The sequence below is a fragment of the Pyrus communis genome, chromosome 8 (genome assembly GCF_041283825.1).
Source record: "Pyrus communis isolate YQ-2024b chromosome 8, ASM4128382v1, whole genome shotgun sequence".
Lineage (NCBI taxonomy): Eukaryota > Viridiplantae > Streptophyta > Magnoliopsida > Rosales > Rosaceae > Pyrus > Pyrus communis.
The window spans coordinates 20,804,980-20,823,152 of record NC_142572.1 but is presented as its reverse complement, the minus strand read 5'-3'; the positions used below and the strand labels follow the sequence as shown (position 1 = coordinate 20,823,152).

At 38.7% G+C, this 18,173-nt stretch overlaps 1 protein-coding gene, 1 long non-coding RNA gene and 2 pseudogenes across 2 annotated transcripts; 2 read left to right on the top strand and 2 right to left on the bottom strand.

Annotated features, from left to right (window-relative positions):
• Positions 1-2,433: 2,433 nt before the first annotated feature.
• On the top strand, positions 2,434-3,595 carry LOC148695319 (uncharacterized). Its single transcript, XR_015965039.1, has 2 exons — positions 2,434-3,083; positions 3,272-3,595. It is a non-coding gene; the product is annotated as an uncharacterized LOC148695319 (long non-coding RNA).
• Positions 3,596-5,616: 2,021 nt separating this feature from the next.
• On the top strand, positions 5,617-12,899 carry LOC137718745 (uncharacterized; annotated as a pseudogene).
• Positions 9,399-12,303, bottom strand: LOC148695318 (uncharacterized). The gene is made up of 3 exons (XM_088698987.1): positions 10,680-12,303; positions 10,410-10,517; positions 9,399-9,524 (listed from the first exon to the last, which is right to left on the bottom strand). The coding sequence occupies exons 1-3, from the start codon at positions 11,925-11,927 to the stop codon at positions 9,399-9,401; spliced, it is 1,482 nt and encodes a 493-aa protein (XP_088555113.1). The 5' UTR covers positions 11,928-12,303.
• A 1,130-nt stretch (positions 12,900-14,029) lies between the features above and the next one.
• On the bottom strand, positions 14,030-17,045 carry LOC137718087 (putative disease resistance protein RGA1; annotated as a pseudogene).
• Between the last annotated feature and the right edge of the window lie 1,128 nt (positions 17,046-18,173).

The following is an 18,173-nucleotide window of genomic DNA, read 5'->3' as shown; positions in this document are numbered from 1 at the left end:
GGAGCTACTCAAGGATCCTGCCAAATACTGGCGTTTGGTTGGACAACTAATCTATCTTACCACCAAATGTATGGACTTCACATATTCCGTACGTGTACTTAGTCGGTTTATGCATGAAACGCAGCAGCCCCAAATGGATGCCGCTCTTCGAGTTGTTTGATATCTTAAATCTACTCCTGCCAAGGTTTGTTCTTTCCATCAAACAACAAATTAAATCTAGTTGCTTATTGTGATTCTGATTGGGCTGGTTGTGGTTGTCTAATGACTCGTTGTTCAACTACTAGGTAGTGTGTGTTCTTGGGCAATTCATTAATTTCATGGTGAACGAAAAGATAGATAACAATTTTTTTTGTCTTCAACCGAAGTCGAAAATAGAGCTATGGCTGGTACTTGTTGTGTACTAGGCTACATTTTATGTTGGAAGGTTTACAATTGCCGCATTATGGAGCATCTATTTTATATTGTGATAATCAGTCAACCTTACATATACGTGTAAATTCAGTTTTTCATTAGAGAACTCGGTACATTGAGATGTATTATCATTTCATTACAGACAAGATAGTTGATGGCACAAAAACTCCATGATATGAGAATTCTTCTCAGATTAGCTGATGTTTTTACGAAACCATTAGGCAAGAAAATGTTCTCGATGCTGTTACGTAAGCTGGGAGTTCTTGACATTTGCTCTCCAACTTAAGACGTGTTAGAAAGTCACCGGTGATTAGATAAGAAACTTATATATGATCGATTCTGTCTGATAATTGCTAGATCCACAATGATGTACTGTTTTTCCATCCGCATTTTAATTTAGATCAAAATGAAATCCAAATCCCTGTTTTTGAAGTTTATGTCGGTACCACTTGTAACCATTTGTTTATTAATCATATGCATCGTTTCCGATAAATGCTGGTGCGCTGTCGTATTTCGTGAAGGCCAACTGCAACTCACATCACAAAAATACAGTAATTCGGTGTGAAAAGGAGAAAAGTTGGTGTGCTGTCATATTAAAGTAAAGTAACGTTAGTGGTTGGTGTGCTGTCATATTATTCCAAGTCAATCAAGTCAATTAAAGTAAAGTAAACTTAGTGGTCGGTGTGCTGTCATATTCTGTGGAGGCCAACTCCAACTCACACCGCATAAATAAAGTGATCATGTGAAAAGGAAAAGGACAAAAATCATCTAGCTTTCATTACCATGCCATTTATAAACGACAAGCGTTCAACTATTACTTGGTAATTTGTATTCAAACACTAGCTCTGTTTTTGGGAGGAGGATTCTCTTCTTTGTAGAGGTATAAGGAATTTTCATATTATAATCATCATTGTAAATTATACGGTCAGTTTTCGTTAATTATTATTTTTGTTTAATTTTAACTTAAAAAATTCAAAATAATTTTTGATTCCATAATATATAATAAACAGATAAAATATGAAGATCTTTAAGATGCCCATCCAAATCTCTGTTTTTAAAGTTCATGTCGGCACCGCTTGTAAACATTTGTTCATTAATCATATGCATCATTTCCGATAGAAAGAACACTAGATCTGGTTTTACGTTTTTTTTTTTTTTTTTTTTTTTGTGTAAATTTTAAAGGTCAAGTCGAGTATAGAGCTATGGCTGGTACTTCTTGTGTACTCGGCTACATTTTATTTTGGAAGGTTAACAACTGCCGCATTCTGGAGCATCTCTTTTATATTGTGATAATTAGGCAGCTTTATATATAGAGGTGAATCCAGTTTTTCATAAGAAAACTTAGCACATTGAGATGTATTCTCATTTCATCATGGACAAGATAGTTGATGGCACAAAAATTCCATGACATGTGAATTCTTCTCAAATTAGCCGATGTTTTTATGAAACTATTGGGCAAGAAAATGTTCTCGGTGATGTTACGCAAGTTGGGAGTTCTTGACATCCACTCTCCAACTTGAGGGGGTTGTTAGAAAGTCACGGTGATTAGATAGGAAACTTATATATGAGTGATTATGTATGAGAGTTGCTAGACCCACCATGATGTCCTATTTTTGTCACCCACACTATAATTCCACCCACCATAAAGAGTTCAAAAATTGAAATGCTATTTCTCCACACACTATTATTCCTAAAATAACCTCTAATATATATCTAAAGTTATAAACTTATCCTCTTAGAAAATAGAATATAAACAATTATATATAAAACTAAGATTAAGGACATAATCGTTATAAAATTTCATCTACTTCATCTAACATAAGAAAAATACATGACTGTTTTGTATTAAGTTCGTTATTATATATCTTTTAAGATCATTATCGGTCATTTTATAAATGGGTAAACTTGTAATTAACAAATACATTAAAACGTGAGTGGGAATATAAGACACTGAGATAGAAATAACAACACTTTTTTATGTTTACATTGTATCCCTAGAATTTTGGTTTTCCCATTGTACAAGGAATCTGACACGTATATACGTACACAATTCAATGGAAATATGCATTCAAGACAAACATAATTCTCGACTGTGCCTGGCTAAATTTTGAGGATATTATTGGATCGCTGGCATCTCTTGACAGTGTTTTGCCGCTAGGGGTGTTGGATGCGAGATCCCACACAACCTCCCTTGAAAGTGAGTGAGAAAGTGTTGTTAATTTAAAGGTTTCTTGGTCAAGCCCTGAGTAAGCTCTGCAAAATTACAGATTTTGCCATGAGCTCCCAATTGGATACTTGAGCTTTAGTCCTCTCGAAATTACAGATTTTGCCATGGCTCTGCAAAATTCGCTGAGTAAGCCTCTTTCAGTGTGGAAGAGAGCATCTTCGCCGCCCATTCTTGCCATGTCAGAAGTACTTTCAAACCTTTGGGCTGTTCACTGTTCATTTATGGTAAAAATAAATACCCAACAGCAAAACATGAATTAAGTGAGATGTTGGGCCTTGGTTAGGCCCAACTGCTTAATTTTGGGTCCAAACAGGGAGTTTTGGATGACGTGAGGCGGCTTCGAGGGTTCTGCCGGCATGCAAACTGGTGGCGGCGAATCTTGCCGTGATCACGATCACGGAGGAGATGTTGAAAAAGCTCGGCGCGGACGCTTATCGCTGCATTTGTAAGGAAAACTTGTTTGTGAATGAAAAAAAAAATGCAGGAGTTACCCTGCAAGCACACTTTTCACCCTCCTTGCATTGTATTCAAATATTTGAACATTTGTTATATTGTTAATGTATCTCATTGATTGCGTTCAATTCGTTTTCGACGGACTGACTGACTGGGGTTTTTGGGTTGTTTTGAGTGCAGCAGGATGAGCGCAATTTTTCTCCGATACGCCGGCATGAGTCGCAGACGGATGATCATGCATACGAGAGCTGGAAGGAGGCCGAAGAAGATAGAAAAGGGGCTTCGAATGCGATTCGAGGTGGTGAATACATTTATGTTTAATGTTTAAAGGATGATATTTGGTTCAACAGTTTGTCAAATTTGCAGCTTCGTCCATAAATTCTTATTCATTCCATCGCATTAAGCATGGCCGTGATTGTGTGCTCTGTTTCTCTGGTAAGGTATGTTGTGATTCAGACAAATAATACAGCAAATTTGGTTTCTCTGGTAAGGTAGTTATTTCTACTTTCGATTTTAAACTCAGTACAAATATTGAAATTGTACGTTTTTATATATCTATTTTTATCGTCGTCTTATTATATGTATATATATTTTTGACTTTATGTTACTACATAATAATTTGTATTTTCAACTTTATATTTTATACGAGTATTATACTATACTACCATATTAAGAAAGAAAGAAAGAAGGTATGAGCTTGGCACCATGTAAGAGGAATTATTGCAATCCTATCGCAACGGAATGACATTCTCTTTTATACAACCGCTCTAACTTAATTTCTTCCTTATATATATATATATATATATATGTTTTCTCCCTATTTTCGAGTATTTTACATATAGCAAGTTATTTCAAAATTCGGAGATAAAATTTTATTAAGGAGGTAGATTGTAACGATCCGTCATTAATTTTACTTTTTTATCTATAATTTTTTAAAGTGTGAATTTATGAAAATACCATTCGAAGTAAACCGTTGGCTTTTGTTGACCACAATGTCATGTCGCATGAGATTTAGCCCTTGGCGTATCCTTGTAGCACACCAACACCCTTTTTCCCCAGTGAAATCTAGTTTATGAACTTGCCAGATCAGTCTATGAACTCGACAAGCCCGAATTGCCGTGGAAGTCATACAATGACTTTGAACTAGCAGAGAGAGAGTTTGAGGGAGCCAGAAATCTGTACGGGCGACTCTTAGAACGGACCCAACACGTTAAAGTCCGGATCAGTTACGCAGCATTCAAGGCATCGGCTATGGCGGGAGGAGACGGAATGCTCTCAGAAGATGCTATTGAGCAAAAGGAACAATGCATTCAGCGCGCCAGAAGGGTTTTCGAGAGAGCGTTGGACGATTTTAGAACATCAGCGAATACTAGGTTCTAACAAAATCTCTGCAGAAACAAGCAATGAAATGAAAAGTAATAAATCCTCAACATCATGACTTGTATCTCCTACAGATTTCACAGGAAAGACAAGCCATTCAAGAAACACGAAAGAAGCTATGAGTGCAAGAAAAAAGGATAATCATAAAATGATGCACATATTATGTGCCATGTTTTGGAAGAACCTGAAGATGCTACTGAGGTTAAGTCCCTTGCTCAAACTCATACAGACCAGATTATGGAGAATCAGGCACATGTTACCATTGACATCGAACGGAAAGATGGAAAATGGGTGAAACTACTGAAACACTGCATCTACCGGTCCCCGTCCATTTCATTTCATGCAGTCAGTAGCTCACGTTATAAAGACAAGCTCCAATGAAACACGCCATTTACAGAACAATTAAGTGTGAAAGTATTCCAAAGTATCAACAAACCCACAGCAGAAATCATCGAATACTCCTCGCAAAGCCAACCACACACAAAAAAACCCAACAAACCCATTTCATAACGCTCCACTAAAATCAAGAAATCCATACACAACAAACACAATGCTTACCCAAAACGCTTAGCAAGATATAGAACTTTAGCTCAACGGGTTAATCCGACTCACTGATCTTTCAACTAAAAATTTCCATCTGGGTACTTTCAGACGAACCCAAAAAACCATCCAAAAAATTACATATATAGAGCAGCAGTGTGATAGCTCACGGGAAAAATAAAAAACGCAAGAATAGTAAAATTAAGAGCAATTAAAGGAGAAAGGCAGAGAATTTGGACCTTGGGGAGGTCGATATGCTCGTAAAGAGTCCAACCGGACGAACAATCATGATCCTCGCAGCTGTGGTCGTGCAGGCAAGCCATCCCTCTTTCCCTCTATTACTGAATTTCTCACAAGAAAATTACGAAAGACGAATGAAGAAGAAATAGAAGCAACCAGAAATAAGAGCCGAGCCGAGCCGTCGCGTTTTTAAGAGTAAATTACATTTTGAACCCTGTAGCGAATTTCATCTTTTTTCGTTCCTAACTAAATGAGTAATTTTCGTAACCATAGTTTCCTGTTTGATTTGGGATACTCGATGTCCTATTTGATTTGGGACTTTCAGTCTCCTATATATTGTGATTTTCGTAACCATATTCAGAAATCACACCTCTCATTCTTTTCTTTCCACACTTTGATTTGCGGTTTTTTCGAATTCGAGTTCAAGCTTTTTAGTTTCTAAAGAATTATGGCGAAGGACAGCAATGGCTACAAGGACACCGATGACAAGCTGCCGCGGGTGAAAAGGGTTAAGAACAAAGCCCCAGCCCCTGTCCAAATCACCGCAGAGCAACTCCTCCGCGAGGCGCATGAGGGTGAGGAGGGTGAAATCTGTCCTCCCCAACAGCAAATAAATGACGCTACCGAGCTTGCTGATTTTCGCCTCCGAATGCGCAAGGGATTCGAGGACTAAGTCCAGCGCCAGAAGCGGAATGCCCGCGTTTGGATCAAGTATGCTCGGTGGGAGGAGTCCCAGAAGGAATTGGACCGTGCACGCTCTGTTTGGGAGCGGCTCCTTGAGGTAGATTATCGAAACCACACCATCTGGGTCGAGTATGCCGCAATGGAGATGAAGAATAAGATGATCAACCATGCGAGGAATGTGTGGGAACGTGCTGTGCAACTCTTGCCGAGAGTGGAACAGCTCTGGTACAAATATATTCACATGGAGGAGATGATAGGCAATGTGGCTCGTGCTCGCCAAATATTTCGGAGGTGGATGGCTTGGTTGCCTGACCGGCAAGGCTGGATCGAATTCATCGAGTTTGATCTTCGGGATAATGAAGTAGATCACGCGAAAGCGATTTTTGAGCAGTTCGTACAAAGTCATCCAAAAGCTGACGCTTGGATTCGGTATGCCAAGTTTGAGATGAAGAATGGTGACCTTGCAAGGGTAAGGGATGTGTTTCAGACGGCAGTGGATATGCTAGACAATGATGAAGGGGCCGAACAGTTGTTTCTAGCTTTTGCTGAATTTGAAGAAGGGTGCAAAGAAATTGAGCGTGCGAGGAGTATTTGTAAGTTAGGGCGTGATCGTATACCAAAGGGAAAGGCTGATTCTTTATATAGGATGTTCGAGGAATTTGAGGAGCGGTATGGGGACAGACAAGCGATCGAGGATGCAATTTTGAACAAGGCAAGGTTCAAGTACGAGCAGGAGGTTAGGAAGAATCTTATGGATTATGATGCCTGGTTTGGTTATATAAGGCTAGAAGAAAATGCAGGGAACAAAGAGAAGATTAGACAAGTTTATGATTGAGCGATTGCCAATGTTCCACCGGCTCAAGAAAAGTGGTATTGGCAGCGCTACATTTATCTATGGATCAACTATGCACTGTATGAGGAGATTGATGCTCGCGATGAGGACCATGCACGCGCTGTCTATAGAATATGCCTTGAACTGATTCTTCATAAGAAGTTTACATTTGCAAAAATGTGGATTCTCGCAGCCGAGTTTGAGATCCGACAACTGAAACTCAAGTCTGCACGTAAGATACTTGGTACTGCAATTGGCAAGGCAGCTAAAGGCAAGATATTTAAGAGGTACATTGAGATTGAGTGGCAACTATGTAATGCTGATCGCTGTCGGAAACTGTATGAAAAGTATCTGCATTGGTCGCCAGAAAATTGCTACGCGTGGATCAGGTATGCAGAGTTTGAGAAAAAAATTTGCGACACAGAACGAGCCAGATCAGTTTATGAACTTGCCATCGGGCAAAAACAACTCGACAAGCCCGAATTGCTGTGGAAGTCATACATTGACTTTGAACAAGCAGAGAGAGAGTTTGAGAGAGCCAGAAATCTGTACGGGCGACTCTTAGAACGGACCCAACACGTTAAAGTCTGGATCAGTTACGCAGCATTTATGGACAATTTTATGTATATATCATGTATAAAATAGTTTACAAGATCAACCATAAATAGGAGATGAATACAAGAAAGAAAGTGGAGGAATGGTGCGGACATGGATGGCAGCTCAGCAAGCATGAGTGAAGACCTGACCTCCACTATCTCTAACTTAAACTAATACCTAGCTTTTCATGATGAGGGAATATTGCTCTTAAATAAGCCTAAAGTAAACAAACAAGCAGCTAACCCTAGCCGAAAGTAAGATGACAATGAGTTGTTATCCATCACCAACCAAACAATGACAACTAGACAAACCCTACCACCAATAATAATAGATATTTCAATACTCCCCCTCAAGTTGTGCAGAAGGCAGAAGCTTGGTGAACACATCGGCAAGTTAATCACTGGAACGAACAAATACAGTTTGTAATAGCTTGGACTGAACTTGGTTGCGAACGAAATGACAGTCAACCTCGATGTGCTTTGTGCGTTCGTGGAAGACGGGGTTGGTAGCAATATGCATTGCTGCTTGATTGTCACAGTGAAGAAGAATTGGTTTGGATGAGATGATTTCAAGATCACGTAGCAACCTCTTTAGCCAAATTAGTTCGCATGCAGTCGATGCCATTGCACGGTACTCAGCTTCTGCGCTTGACCGAGCTACAACAGATTGCTTTTTGCTCTTCCATGTAACGAGGTTACCACCAACAAGAGTGCAGTAACCAGTTGTGGATTTGCGATCAAGGACATTGCCTGCCCAATCAGAGTCTGTGTATCCTTCAATGCTGAAGTGTCCGTTGTTTTGCATGAAAATCCCAGTAGATATTGAGCTTTTCAAGTATCGAAGGATCCTTTTAACTAGTTGCAAATGATGAGATGAGGGAGAATGCATGAACTGGCTGACAAAGCTAACAGCATAAGCAATGTCAGGTCGGGTTATAGTCAAATAGATAAGTTTTCCTACCAACCTTTGATACTCCGATGCATTTTCAAGCTGGATGCCTGAGGTTTCATCCTTGAAATTTGTTGGTAGTGGTGTTTTGGCAGGCTTGCAATGCATCATATTTGCTTCTTCTAAAAGATCTAGAACGTACTTTTGTTGATTTAGAAACAAACCAGTTGGAGATTGATCCATTTCGATTCCAAGAAAGTATCGAAGTCTGCCAAGATCTTTGATTTTGAAGGTTGAATGTAATGTGGCTTTGAGAGCAGTTATTTCTTCTGGATTATCTCCCGTGACAATAAGATCATCAACATAAACAAGTACCACCAATCTTCCATGCGTACCAATCCTAGTGAACATTGAAGAATCTGCATTGCTTCGTTTAAAGCCGGATGACATAAGGACAGAACTAAGTTTTGAGTACCAAGCCCTTGGAGATTGCTTGAGACCGTAAATAGCCTTGTGAAGCTTGCAGGCTATTCCTTGTTCCTTCTCTCGTTCATGACCAGGTGGTAGTCGCATGTATACCTCTTCTTCTAACTCTCCATGTAGGAAGGCATTTTTTACATCCATTTGATGTAGAGACCAGTTTGAATTGATAGCCACCGAAAGAAGCACTCTAACTGTGTTCATCTTTGCCACAGGGGCAAAGGTTTCTTTGTAATCTACTCCGAAGGTTTGTGTGAAGCCCCTTGCAACTAACCTTGCCTTGTGCCGCTCTATGTTTCCATCTGAGTGAAATTTGGTCTTATAAATCCATCTTGCCCCAACCACACGTTGACCTTTTGGCAGAGAAACAATGCTCCAAGTCTGATTTTCATCAAGTGCCTTCAGTTCTTCAAGCATGGCTTGCCTCCATACAGGAGATTGGTGTGCCTCTTCGAAGGATCGAGGCTCAGAATTTTGGGATAACTTGGTCACAAAGACAGCATGAGATGGAGAGCTCTTGCTATGAAAAACCATTTGTCCAATAGGATGTCTAGGCGTGTAGATTTCAAAATCATCAAGCCTGGCTGGAGGTTGTCTGTTTCGAGAAGGATTCCTTCGTGGAGGAGGAGGTTGTTCAAGTTGAGGCTCTCTCCTTTCGAGAATAACTTATTCATTATCTGCTTCCATACTTTCAGGAGCTGGCTCTATCTCAACAGCTTCATTTTGCGGTGTTGACAACCTTGTATCATCAAGGAAGAGAGGGGTAGGAAACACTTCATATGAGAGCTCCCCCTGAGGTTCATCATCATGCATTTGAAAGAAGGATTGAGTTTCATCAAAACGCACATCCCTGGATACACATACCTTTCTGGTCTTAGAGTCGTAGCATTTGTATCCCTTTTGGGAAGTTGAGTAACCTACGAATGCACATTTGATAGCCCTTGGATCAAGTTTATCTCGATGAATAGTTTGAATGTGCACATAGCATACACATCCAAACACACGGAGATGACTTATGTCAATTTCTCTCCCCTTGAGAATTTGGTAAGGAGATTTGAACTTCAAGATTCTACTAGGAAGGCGATTGATGATGTATGCAGCGATTTGTATAGCTTGAGACCAGAACTTCTTTGGAACTTTTGCTTGTAACATTAGTGATCGTGTTTTTTCAAGCAAATCTCGGTTCTTTCTTTCTGAAATGCCATTTTGTTGTGGCGTTCCTACACAACTTGTTTGTTGCAAAATTCCATGCTCACTTAAGTAAGTTGTCATGATTTTGGAAGTGTACTCAGACCCATTATCAGACCTTAAGATGCCAATTTTAGAGTTAAAATGATTTTGAATTAATTTATGGAAATTTTTGAAACACTGGAAAGCTTCATGCTTGAATTTAAGTAAATACACAAAATTAGTTCTAGAGAAATCATCAATGAACGATATGTAAAATTTGTAACCATCAAAGGACTCTAAGGTGGCAGGTCCCCAAATGTCAGAATGGACTATTTCAAAGGCTTTGGTAGCTCTAGAGAGAGAGTGGGGAAAGGGTAACCTGGTGAACTTAGATTTTTGACAAACTTCACAATCTGGAATCACTTTACAGAAACTAGGAAAAAGAAAAGACATAACATGTGAAGAAGGGTGAGCTAATCTCATGTGCCACAGCTGCTCCTTGTTTACAGTGCTTGAGTTTACGTAGAAACTTTTTGGGAAACTTGAAGAGAATTTGACATAGTACAGTCCATTGAGGAAGAACCTTTTACCAATCGTTTCCTTCGAAACTTGGTCCTGGAAAATCACATAGTGAGTTGAAAAAATTGCAAGACAATTTAGCAAATGTGTTATTTTTCCTACTGACAATAGTTTGAAAGGAAAAGAAGGGACATGCATGACAAGGGATTCTTTTTGACTCGAGAAGATTTTGAGTTTCCCTCTGCCTACTATACGAACTTTGGTGCCATTAGCTACGGAGACAAAAGAAGGAGTGGAAAAGTTTTGAAAATCATTTAGTAAAGATGCATCGTTAGTCATGTGATCTGAAGCTCCTGAGTCAACTATCCAAAAATCACAACTACTACTAAGATCCAAAGCAGTGGAGATAGTTGCAATAATACATGGCATGTCATTTTGTGACACTGAGTTTGATTGTTCGAGGAAGCCAGCAAACTTGCCGAGCATGGCTGAAGGAGTTTCATGATTTGTTGCTTCTTGTTTCTGTTGCAAGAAGTTAGCGAATTCATTTATGAGAGCAATGGGACTAGAGGAAGAGTTTATCACATTATTGGAGACATTGTCGCAAACAAGATTTCCCCTAGGAGTGTAGGCAGGCTTCATTTGGTTTCTTGGTGCTCTTCCATCGTCATTGAACTTAGGTTTAAGTTCTGGATAAAGAATCCAGCACTTCTCTTTTATGTGTCCAATACCTGTACGACCTATCTTCACACAGTGAGAACACTTTAAGTCTGGTCGTTTTCCCTTGTATGGTCTGGAAAAGGTGAAGGCTCTTGCTTCTGATGGCCTAAAATTTGATTCTCCAACGACCATGTCTGCGTTCATGACCTTCTTTCTTACTTCTTCACGTTGAATAACGATGCAGACCATCTGTAAAGTGGGAAGTTCAGGTGTCATTAAGAGATGGCTTCTAAGGTCTTCATAATCTGGTCCAATGCTGGCAAGCAACTGGAACACTTTGTCTTCTTCAGCACGCTTTAAAAGAATGGTTGTGTCCGTGGTATGAGGTCTGTAGAGATCCAATTCATTCCATTTGGCCTTCAAGTTGCCAAGATGTTGAACAAAAGAGAGATTTCCCTGTTGTAATTCCGTAAGATCTTTCTTCAGCTGAAAGACTCGCGCAGCATTGTTTAGATCTCCATACATGTCTCGTACGGAATTCCAAAGTTGGTGAGATGATACTGAGTAGCTGAAAATCTCAGCCATCTTTGGTTCCATAGAGTTTAACAGCCAAGACATGATAAGTTGATCTTGGGATACCCATGCTGCATAATCCGGTGCAGTTGTTTCGGGGATGATGTCATCCTTTTGAATGAATGGGAGCTTTCCACGTCCTCCAAGAGCGAGAGAAATAGCTCGTGACCAGGGCAGGTAGTTGAATTCGTTTAGAAGCACAGAGCTCAAACGTTGAATTGGATTGGTATCCATGGTTTCGTTTTTTGAAGTTTTTTCTGCTGGTATGGCCATAATGGCTCAACTGGTTTGGATTTGGTGGGTTTTTCGGAAGAACACAGAAGCAGGTCCAAGAGGAATCACTGCTCTGATACCATATGGACAATTTTATGTATATATCATGTATAAAATAGTTTACAAGATCAACCATAAATAGGAGAGGAATACAAGAAAGAAAGTGGAGGAATGGTGCGGACAGGGATGGCAGCTCAGCAAGCATGAGTGAAGACCTGACCTCCACTATCTCTAACTTAAACTAATACCTAGCTTTTCATGATGAGGGAATATTGCTCTTAAATAAGCCTAAAGTAAACAAACAAGCAGCTAACCCTAGCCGAAAGTAAGATGACAATGAGTTGTTATCCATCACCAACTAAACAATGACAACTAGACAAACCCTACCACCAATAATAATAGATATTTCAATAGCATTCGAGGCATCGGCTATGGCGGGAGGAGACGAAATGCGCTCAGAAGATGTTATTGAGCAAAAGGAACAATGCATTCAGCGCGCCAAAAGGGTTTTCGAGAGAGCATCGGACTATTTTAGGACTTCAGCACCGGAACTTAAGGAACAAAGAAGTACGCTGCTAGAACAATGGCTGAACATGGAGAAGGAGTTTGGGGATTTCGGTGATGTTACGTTGGTGCAAGCGAAGCTGCCGCGGAGATTGAAGAGGAAGAGGCCAATAGTTATTGAAGATGGTGGTTCTGCTGGGTTTGAAGAATATATTGATTATCTTTTTCCAGAAGAAGCTCTTAACATGAACTGCAAGCTCTTCGAAGCTGCCTACAATTGGAAGAGGCGAAAAGATTCTTCTCCGGAGGATGGCGAAGATAAAGAAACATAGCACATTGTATATTTCGGGGATGAGAATCGTTTAGAAGTGATTTTAATTTTAGACTTTTTTTTATTAAAAGCACTTGTAAAAAATGGAAATTTTAGACTTTTTTTTTAGGAGTCACGTGCTTTGATACAGCGTTGGGCATGGCCAAGTTAACTAAAATTGTAACTCTATCTGTAACTAACTTGTTGTATGATGAAAATTTAACTTCATTCATTAAGAAAAATCACCATGAAAGAGCACAGGTCCAATGCCGTCAGCTTCAATTCATTTCATGCCACCGTCAATCCATTTCATGCCAGTCAATGCCGTCAGCTTCTCTGTTGACATGATGATTGTATCTGACCTGTTGAAAAATCACCATGAAAGAGCACAGGTCCAAGCAGCGAGGAGTCAGCAGAGGAAGGCTTTGAGGAATCACTTTCCAATGCCTGCCAAGTTCTCATGACATTGGTGAAGATGATCAAAATTTCAATTGAATCTTCAGTTATAGACGTTGATAGTCGACTTCACGCTTTTAGCGCGCTTTGACAGAATTCCTGAAACGATAGACGGATTCCCGATTCAACATCTCTAATACATTGTCCTAGTCTAAGAAAACAACTATATTATACGTAGATTAAAGTCAAACAACAAACCTCACGAGAAACTTAAGGGTGACTTTAATCGACGCTCCTTAATTTGGCTCACATATGCTCAGTCTCTCATATGTTATGCGAAAACTTAAGCAGCTAAGATTAGCAAATCTCTACGTCGTGGGAATTTGATATCAAATTTGTACATACGGCTGCATAATTACCTAATCGTGTGTCATAAATCAGTTACATGAAATGCACGATAAAAATATCACAACTATTCACTCAGTCGTCTTGCAGAGAAATTAGACTTGAGTGGTTAAAGTTAAATAATCATTTCTAATTTGATAGGGAACTATTATTGACATTCCAAAAATATCATTATACACTCCTTCACAAGTGTATTTTTCTTTCTAAATATAGAAAGTTTGGAGTGCAAATGAAAATTTTGGTGTCAATACCAATTCTCATTTGATAAATATATATATATATATATATATATATGAAAAGGAAAGAAAATACATTTTCAAAGAAGATTAATAGGTATGCCTAGCTCGAGAGTCACCACTTGATCGACATTGTTTATGTCCTTTGAAGATTATCTGAATTAAGAAAAAAGAAAAATAAGCAAATTAAACAAATATGGTGATGATAGCATACATAAATGTGTAAATAAGATAGACAAAGCTCAATTACCTTAAGGATAAAAGATTTTGATGTTTGGGATGTGAGAAATTTTGTGCCACTCCTCTCCACTACCATGTTTACAACGCTCTGAAAGCATGGGACAACCCTCAATGATAAGATCCTGCAGGGGTTTTCTGCAGAGAAAGTCTGGCAGTGTTTGTATGTAGTCGCAGTCACTAATTTCTAAAAAGGAAAGACATGACATGATTGAAATTTCAGAACCCTTTTTGTTCCACCCTTCCACGCCTACTTCCCACTCTTTCAATGCGTCCATGCGGCTAATATTGAGTTGTTTCAACTTTGGAAAAAATGAGGATGATGATGATTTCAATGAAGTTTCACCTTCGTCAACTATTCCCAAAAATTCACCGCCAATCTTTTCCAAATTCTCCATATTCCATAGAGTCAGCTTTTCAAGGTAGGGCAATTTCCCAAGAGGAGGCAAAAACTTGCACTCACTCCAGTTATATAGACTAATGATTCTTAAGTTGTGCAAAGACATCATCCAATTGGGGCAGGTGGTGCCTAAATGATAAGAAATGTTTAAGGATTCCATATTTTTGTGCAGTCGGAAAGCATTTAGTGTTTCTATTGTGCTTTTTGTCTACTTGTCAAAGACATACTCAGAATTAATTCCAAGATGAAATAATTGCTTCAAGTCCCACAACTGTGCCTCCTCAAGCTCCATCTCATCTTTCACATTCCCTTTCAGTTTTATGGTGAGACTGCCCTCAAGGTCCAAGACTCTCATATCTCCCACTTGTAATGCTGCTCTGTCCTCATCCTCACCACAAACCACAACGCACTCATCAATTCTTTTTAATTTTTTAATCCCCGAATCCTTTTTGGCAAGTACTCCAGCCAGTTACAGCCATAAACATAAAGGTACTTTAAGCTAATTAACTTTCCCATGTTATCAGGTAGTTTTTCAAGTGACCTGCAATAACAAAGGCGCAAGGTATACAAATTGTACAACTCACATGTACTGTCCGGCAATATCTTCAAACCATCATTCCATGATAAATCAATATGCCTCAAATATATCAATTCACCAACTTCCTTTGGGACTTCACTTATGCCACTGCCACTCAAATTTAATGTCCTAAGACATTTCAGTTGTAGAATAAAATTTGAGTCTATTTTAGCAATAAAATCAGAATATGAGCGTGAGATTGTTGTGAGTGAACGTAGATTTTTGCAATTGTAATATGTATTTGAAGGTGGGAGTGGCTTACCAAGTTTTGACCTTAAGGTTAAGGTCAAATGACGAACCTTTTCACCCAATGCCTCTATTTCATTGTCAACACCCTCAACATCAATGATCAAACATTCGTTCTTGGTGAGAAATTGCACAAAGTCATGAACGATATCATGCATTTTGCAACCTGTAACTTTACCACTGACACTATCTTTATTCAAATCTTGAAAAAAAGACCATGCTACTAAGTTATCAAAAATTTCTCGACCAACTTCTCCCTCATCTTTATTTCCTTTTGAATTAAGATGATCTTGTGCCATCCAAAGATTAATCAACTCATCCCTCTCAAAATTATAATCTTTAGGAAAACTAGCACAATACAAAAGGCAACATTTGACTGCTGGGGCCAAATCATAATAACTTAGAAAAAGTGGTTGCAAAACTTCTTGCTCCATCTCTTCTCGATCCCATATTTTATTATTCAAAACATCTAGCCATTCCCTCCTTGTTTTCTTATTATACATGAGACCACCTAAAGCCTTAGCAGCGAGAGGTGAACCCTTGCATTTCTTCACAATATCTTTACTAATATCTTCAAACGCCTTGGACTCTTCTACTTCTGTATCAGCAAACGCCATGTGATTGAAGATTGATAAACAATATTCTTCACTAACTCTCCCAAATTGATCACGTCACTACTTGTTCTCATCACATCAACAACATCGTGTTGTCTTGTGGTCACCAATATTCTACTACCATGAGCACCACTTTAAATTAGTGCTCCCTTAATTTTTCCCACTTCTTACAATCGTGGGTCCACACATTGTCTAGGACAAGGAGAAACCTTTTACCCTCGATGGTTGTTGACATGCGTTGCAAGACGCGTTCCAACTCATTTGAGCTTTGGGCATCATCACCACTTATAGCTTTGGCAATCTTAATCTCATCAAAAGGATTTGAGACACAAACCCACACTCTCTTTTCAAAATAGGCTTTAACCTTGTCATCATTATAAACAAGTTGGGTTAGAGTTGTTTTTCTCATTCCTCCCATCCCTAGAATAGGGATGATAAGGAGCCCCCTCCGATCTTCTCCACCATCACTCAACAACTTTGTTAGCAGAATGTCTTTTTCCTTTTCTCGACCAAATACCTCTGACATGACAACAAAAGATGAAGTCTTCTGCCGTTCAGGTAATTCTTGAATGCCTCTTTCTATGTGTTGAAACCCATACCTTTTTCTTTGCTCATCAATCACACTTAACTTATCGTTCAAATCTTTTATCTTACTCGCCATGTTACGGTGAAAAATCACCTTTTTGGCTTTGCGAAAACAAAAGCAGCTAGGGGAAACAGAGAGAGTTACCTTCTTCTTCTTGTTAGAAACAACAACATCTTCACCTTCTCGTTCTTGCTGCTCAACTTGTTGTCTCAGCATCTCAGTGTTCCACTCGTCCAACACGTCGACCATTTGGAATGATATGGCTTTGAGCTGATCCAACCAGATTCTCACGCTGGCGTCCTTGACTTGCCTTTGCTCCGCATCCTGTAGAACAGCTTGAATAGCTTTGAGATTGCCAGCAAATTCTTCAACATCTCTCTTGGAGTCCAAAACAAGTTTTACCTCTTTGTCAACGTACTCGTAAACTGTTGAAACCAGTCGATCCAATAGCATGGAGATGATCTCGTCAGCTATTTTTTCAGCGTTCGCAATCTATTGACGGTGGAAAAAGAAATGAAGAAGACGAAATGCAGAATGATTGTAGCGTTGCCTCTCTTCTATCCAGCTTATATGATCATTCCAAGTCAAATAAAGTAGAAAGGTTGGTGTGCTGTCATGTTTTTTGAAGGCCAACTCCAACTCACACCACAAAAAAGGAAAAAAGAAAGATACGGAGAACTAATTAAAAGTTCAAAACTTTAGTTTTAAAGAAAAAAATGACAAATGACAAATAAATGTGTAGTGAATAGTATTAAGGAAAGGTAAAAATGTGGGTTTTTATTAAAAATGAACATTACCGGGAGTGTTTCATTAAAACTTCCAAAAAGATAAGGAATTGGATCCCATCCGGATCTACTTTGTTGGGAGGGATCCCCACATCTTAGTCATTCATTGTGTATTATGCGGTCAAAATTTGACTTTTTTATTTAAAATTAAACACAATAGTATTTGACGAAAACTAAACATACAATGTATAATAAATGGTTAAGATGTGAAGATCCTTAAGATCCCTACAAAGTAAATCCGGAGAGAATCCTCTTTCAAAAAATAAAGCCTTCATTACCCTACTATTCATGAAAGACCAGCGTTCAAATTATTACTTTGAGGATCCTCTTCCAAAAAATAAAGCCTTCATTCCATACCATTTATGAAAGACAAGCTTTCAATTATTACTTCTTTTTATTTTTGGTGAATTATTACTTTTTTTTTTCTTCTTAACAAACGATATTTGTACATTAAAGGAAAGGAAGTGCACTTTGAAATTCGCCTTTGACTAGAATTGAATCTAAGACCTCTCGCTTACAAGTGAAAAAGAATACCAATAAACCGTAATACTAAGTAGCAATTATTACTTGGTAATTCGTATTCAAATACTAGCTCTGTTTATGGAGTTTACGTATCTAATCTATGTCAGCACCGCTTATAATTTTGTTTATCAGTAAAACCATGCTGTCGTTTTTGATAAACCATAGCTATGTTTTTAGATTTTACCTTAATCGTCTGATCTCTTTTCTTTTGTAAATTTTCAGCCGGAGCATTGCCAAGCTTTGGTATTGTACGTCTTCTTTATTTGTTGGTTGGGTTGTGCAACTTTTCCCATGGGGTTTCAGTTGTAATAAGTAGTCAAAAATTAGATTTGTTTGGTTTAATTGATTTAACAAACAAATTTTGAAATTTAAAATAATTTAACGGCAATCAATACTAGGGTGAGTATCACTCTCACTTAAGGAGTGGG

Excerpts from the sequence above, each read along its gene's own strand:
- LOC148695318 (XM_088698987.1), bottom strand. The coding sequence starts at position 11,927 with ATGGCCATACCAGCAGAAAAAACTTCAAAAAACGAAACCATGGATACC. Across the intron at positions 10,518-10,679 it reads CCGTAGCTAATGGCACCAAA|GACCAAGTTTCGAAGGAAAC; the intron begins GTTCGTATAGTA and ends GTGATTTTCCAG. Across the intron at positions 9,525-10,409 it reads TCTACGTAAACTCAAGCACT|GGGGAGCTCTCATATGAAGT; the intron begins GTAAACAAGGAG and ends GATGAACCTCAG.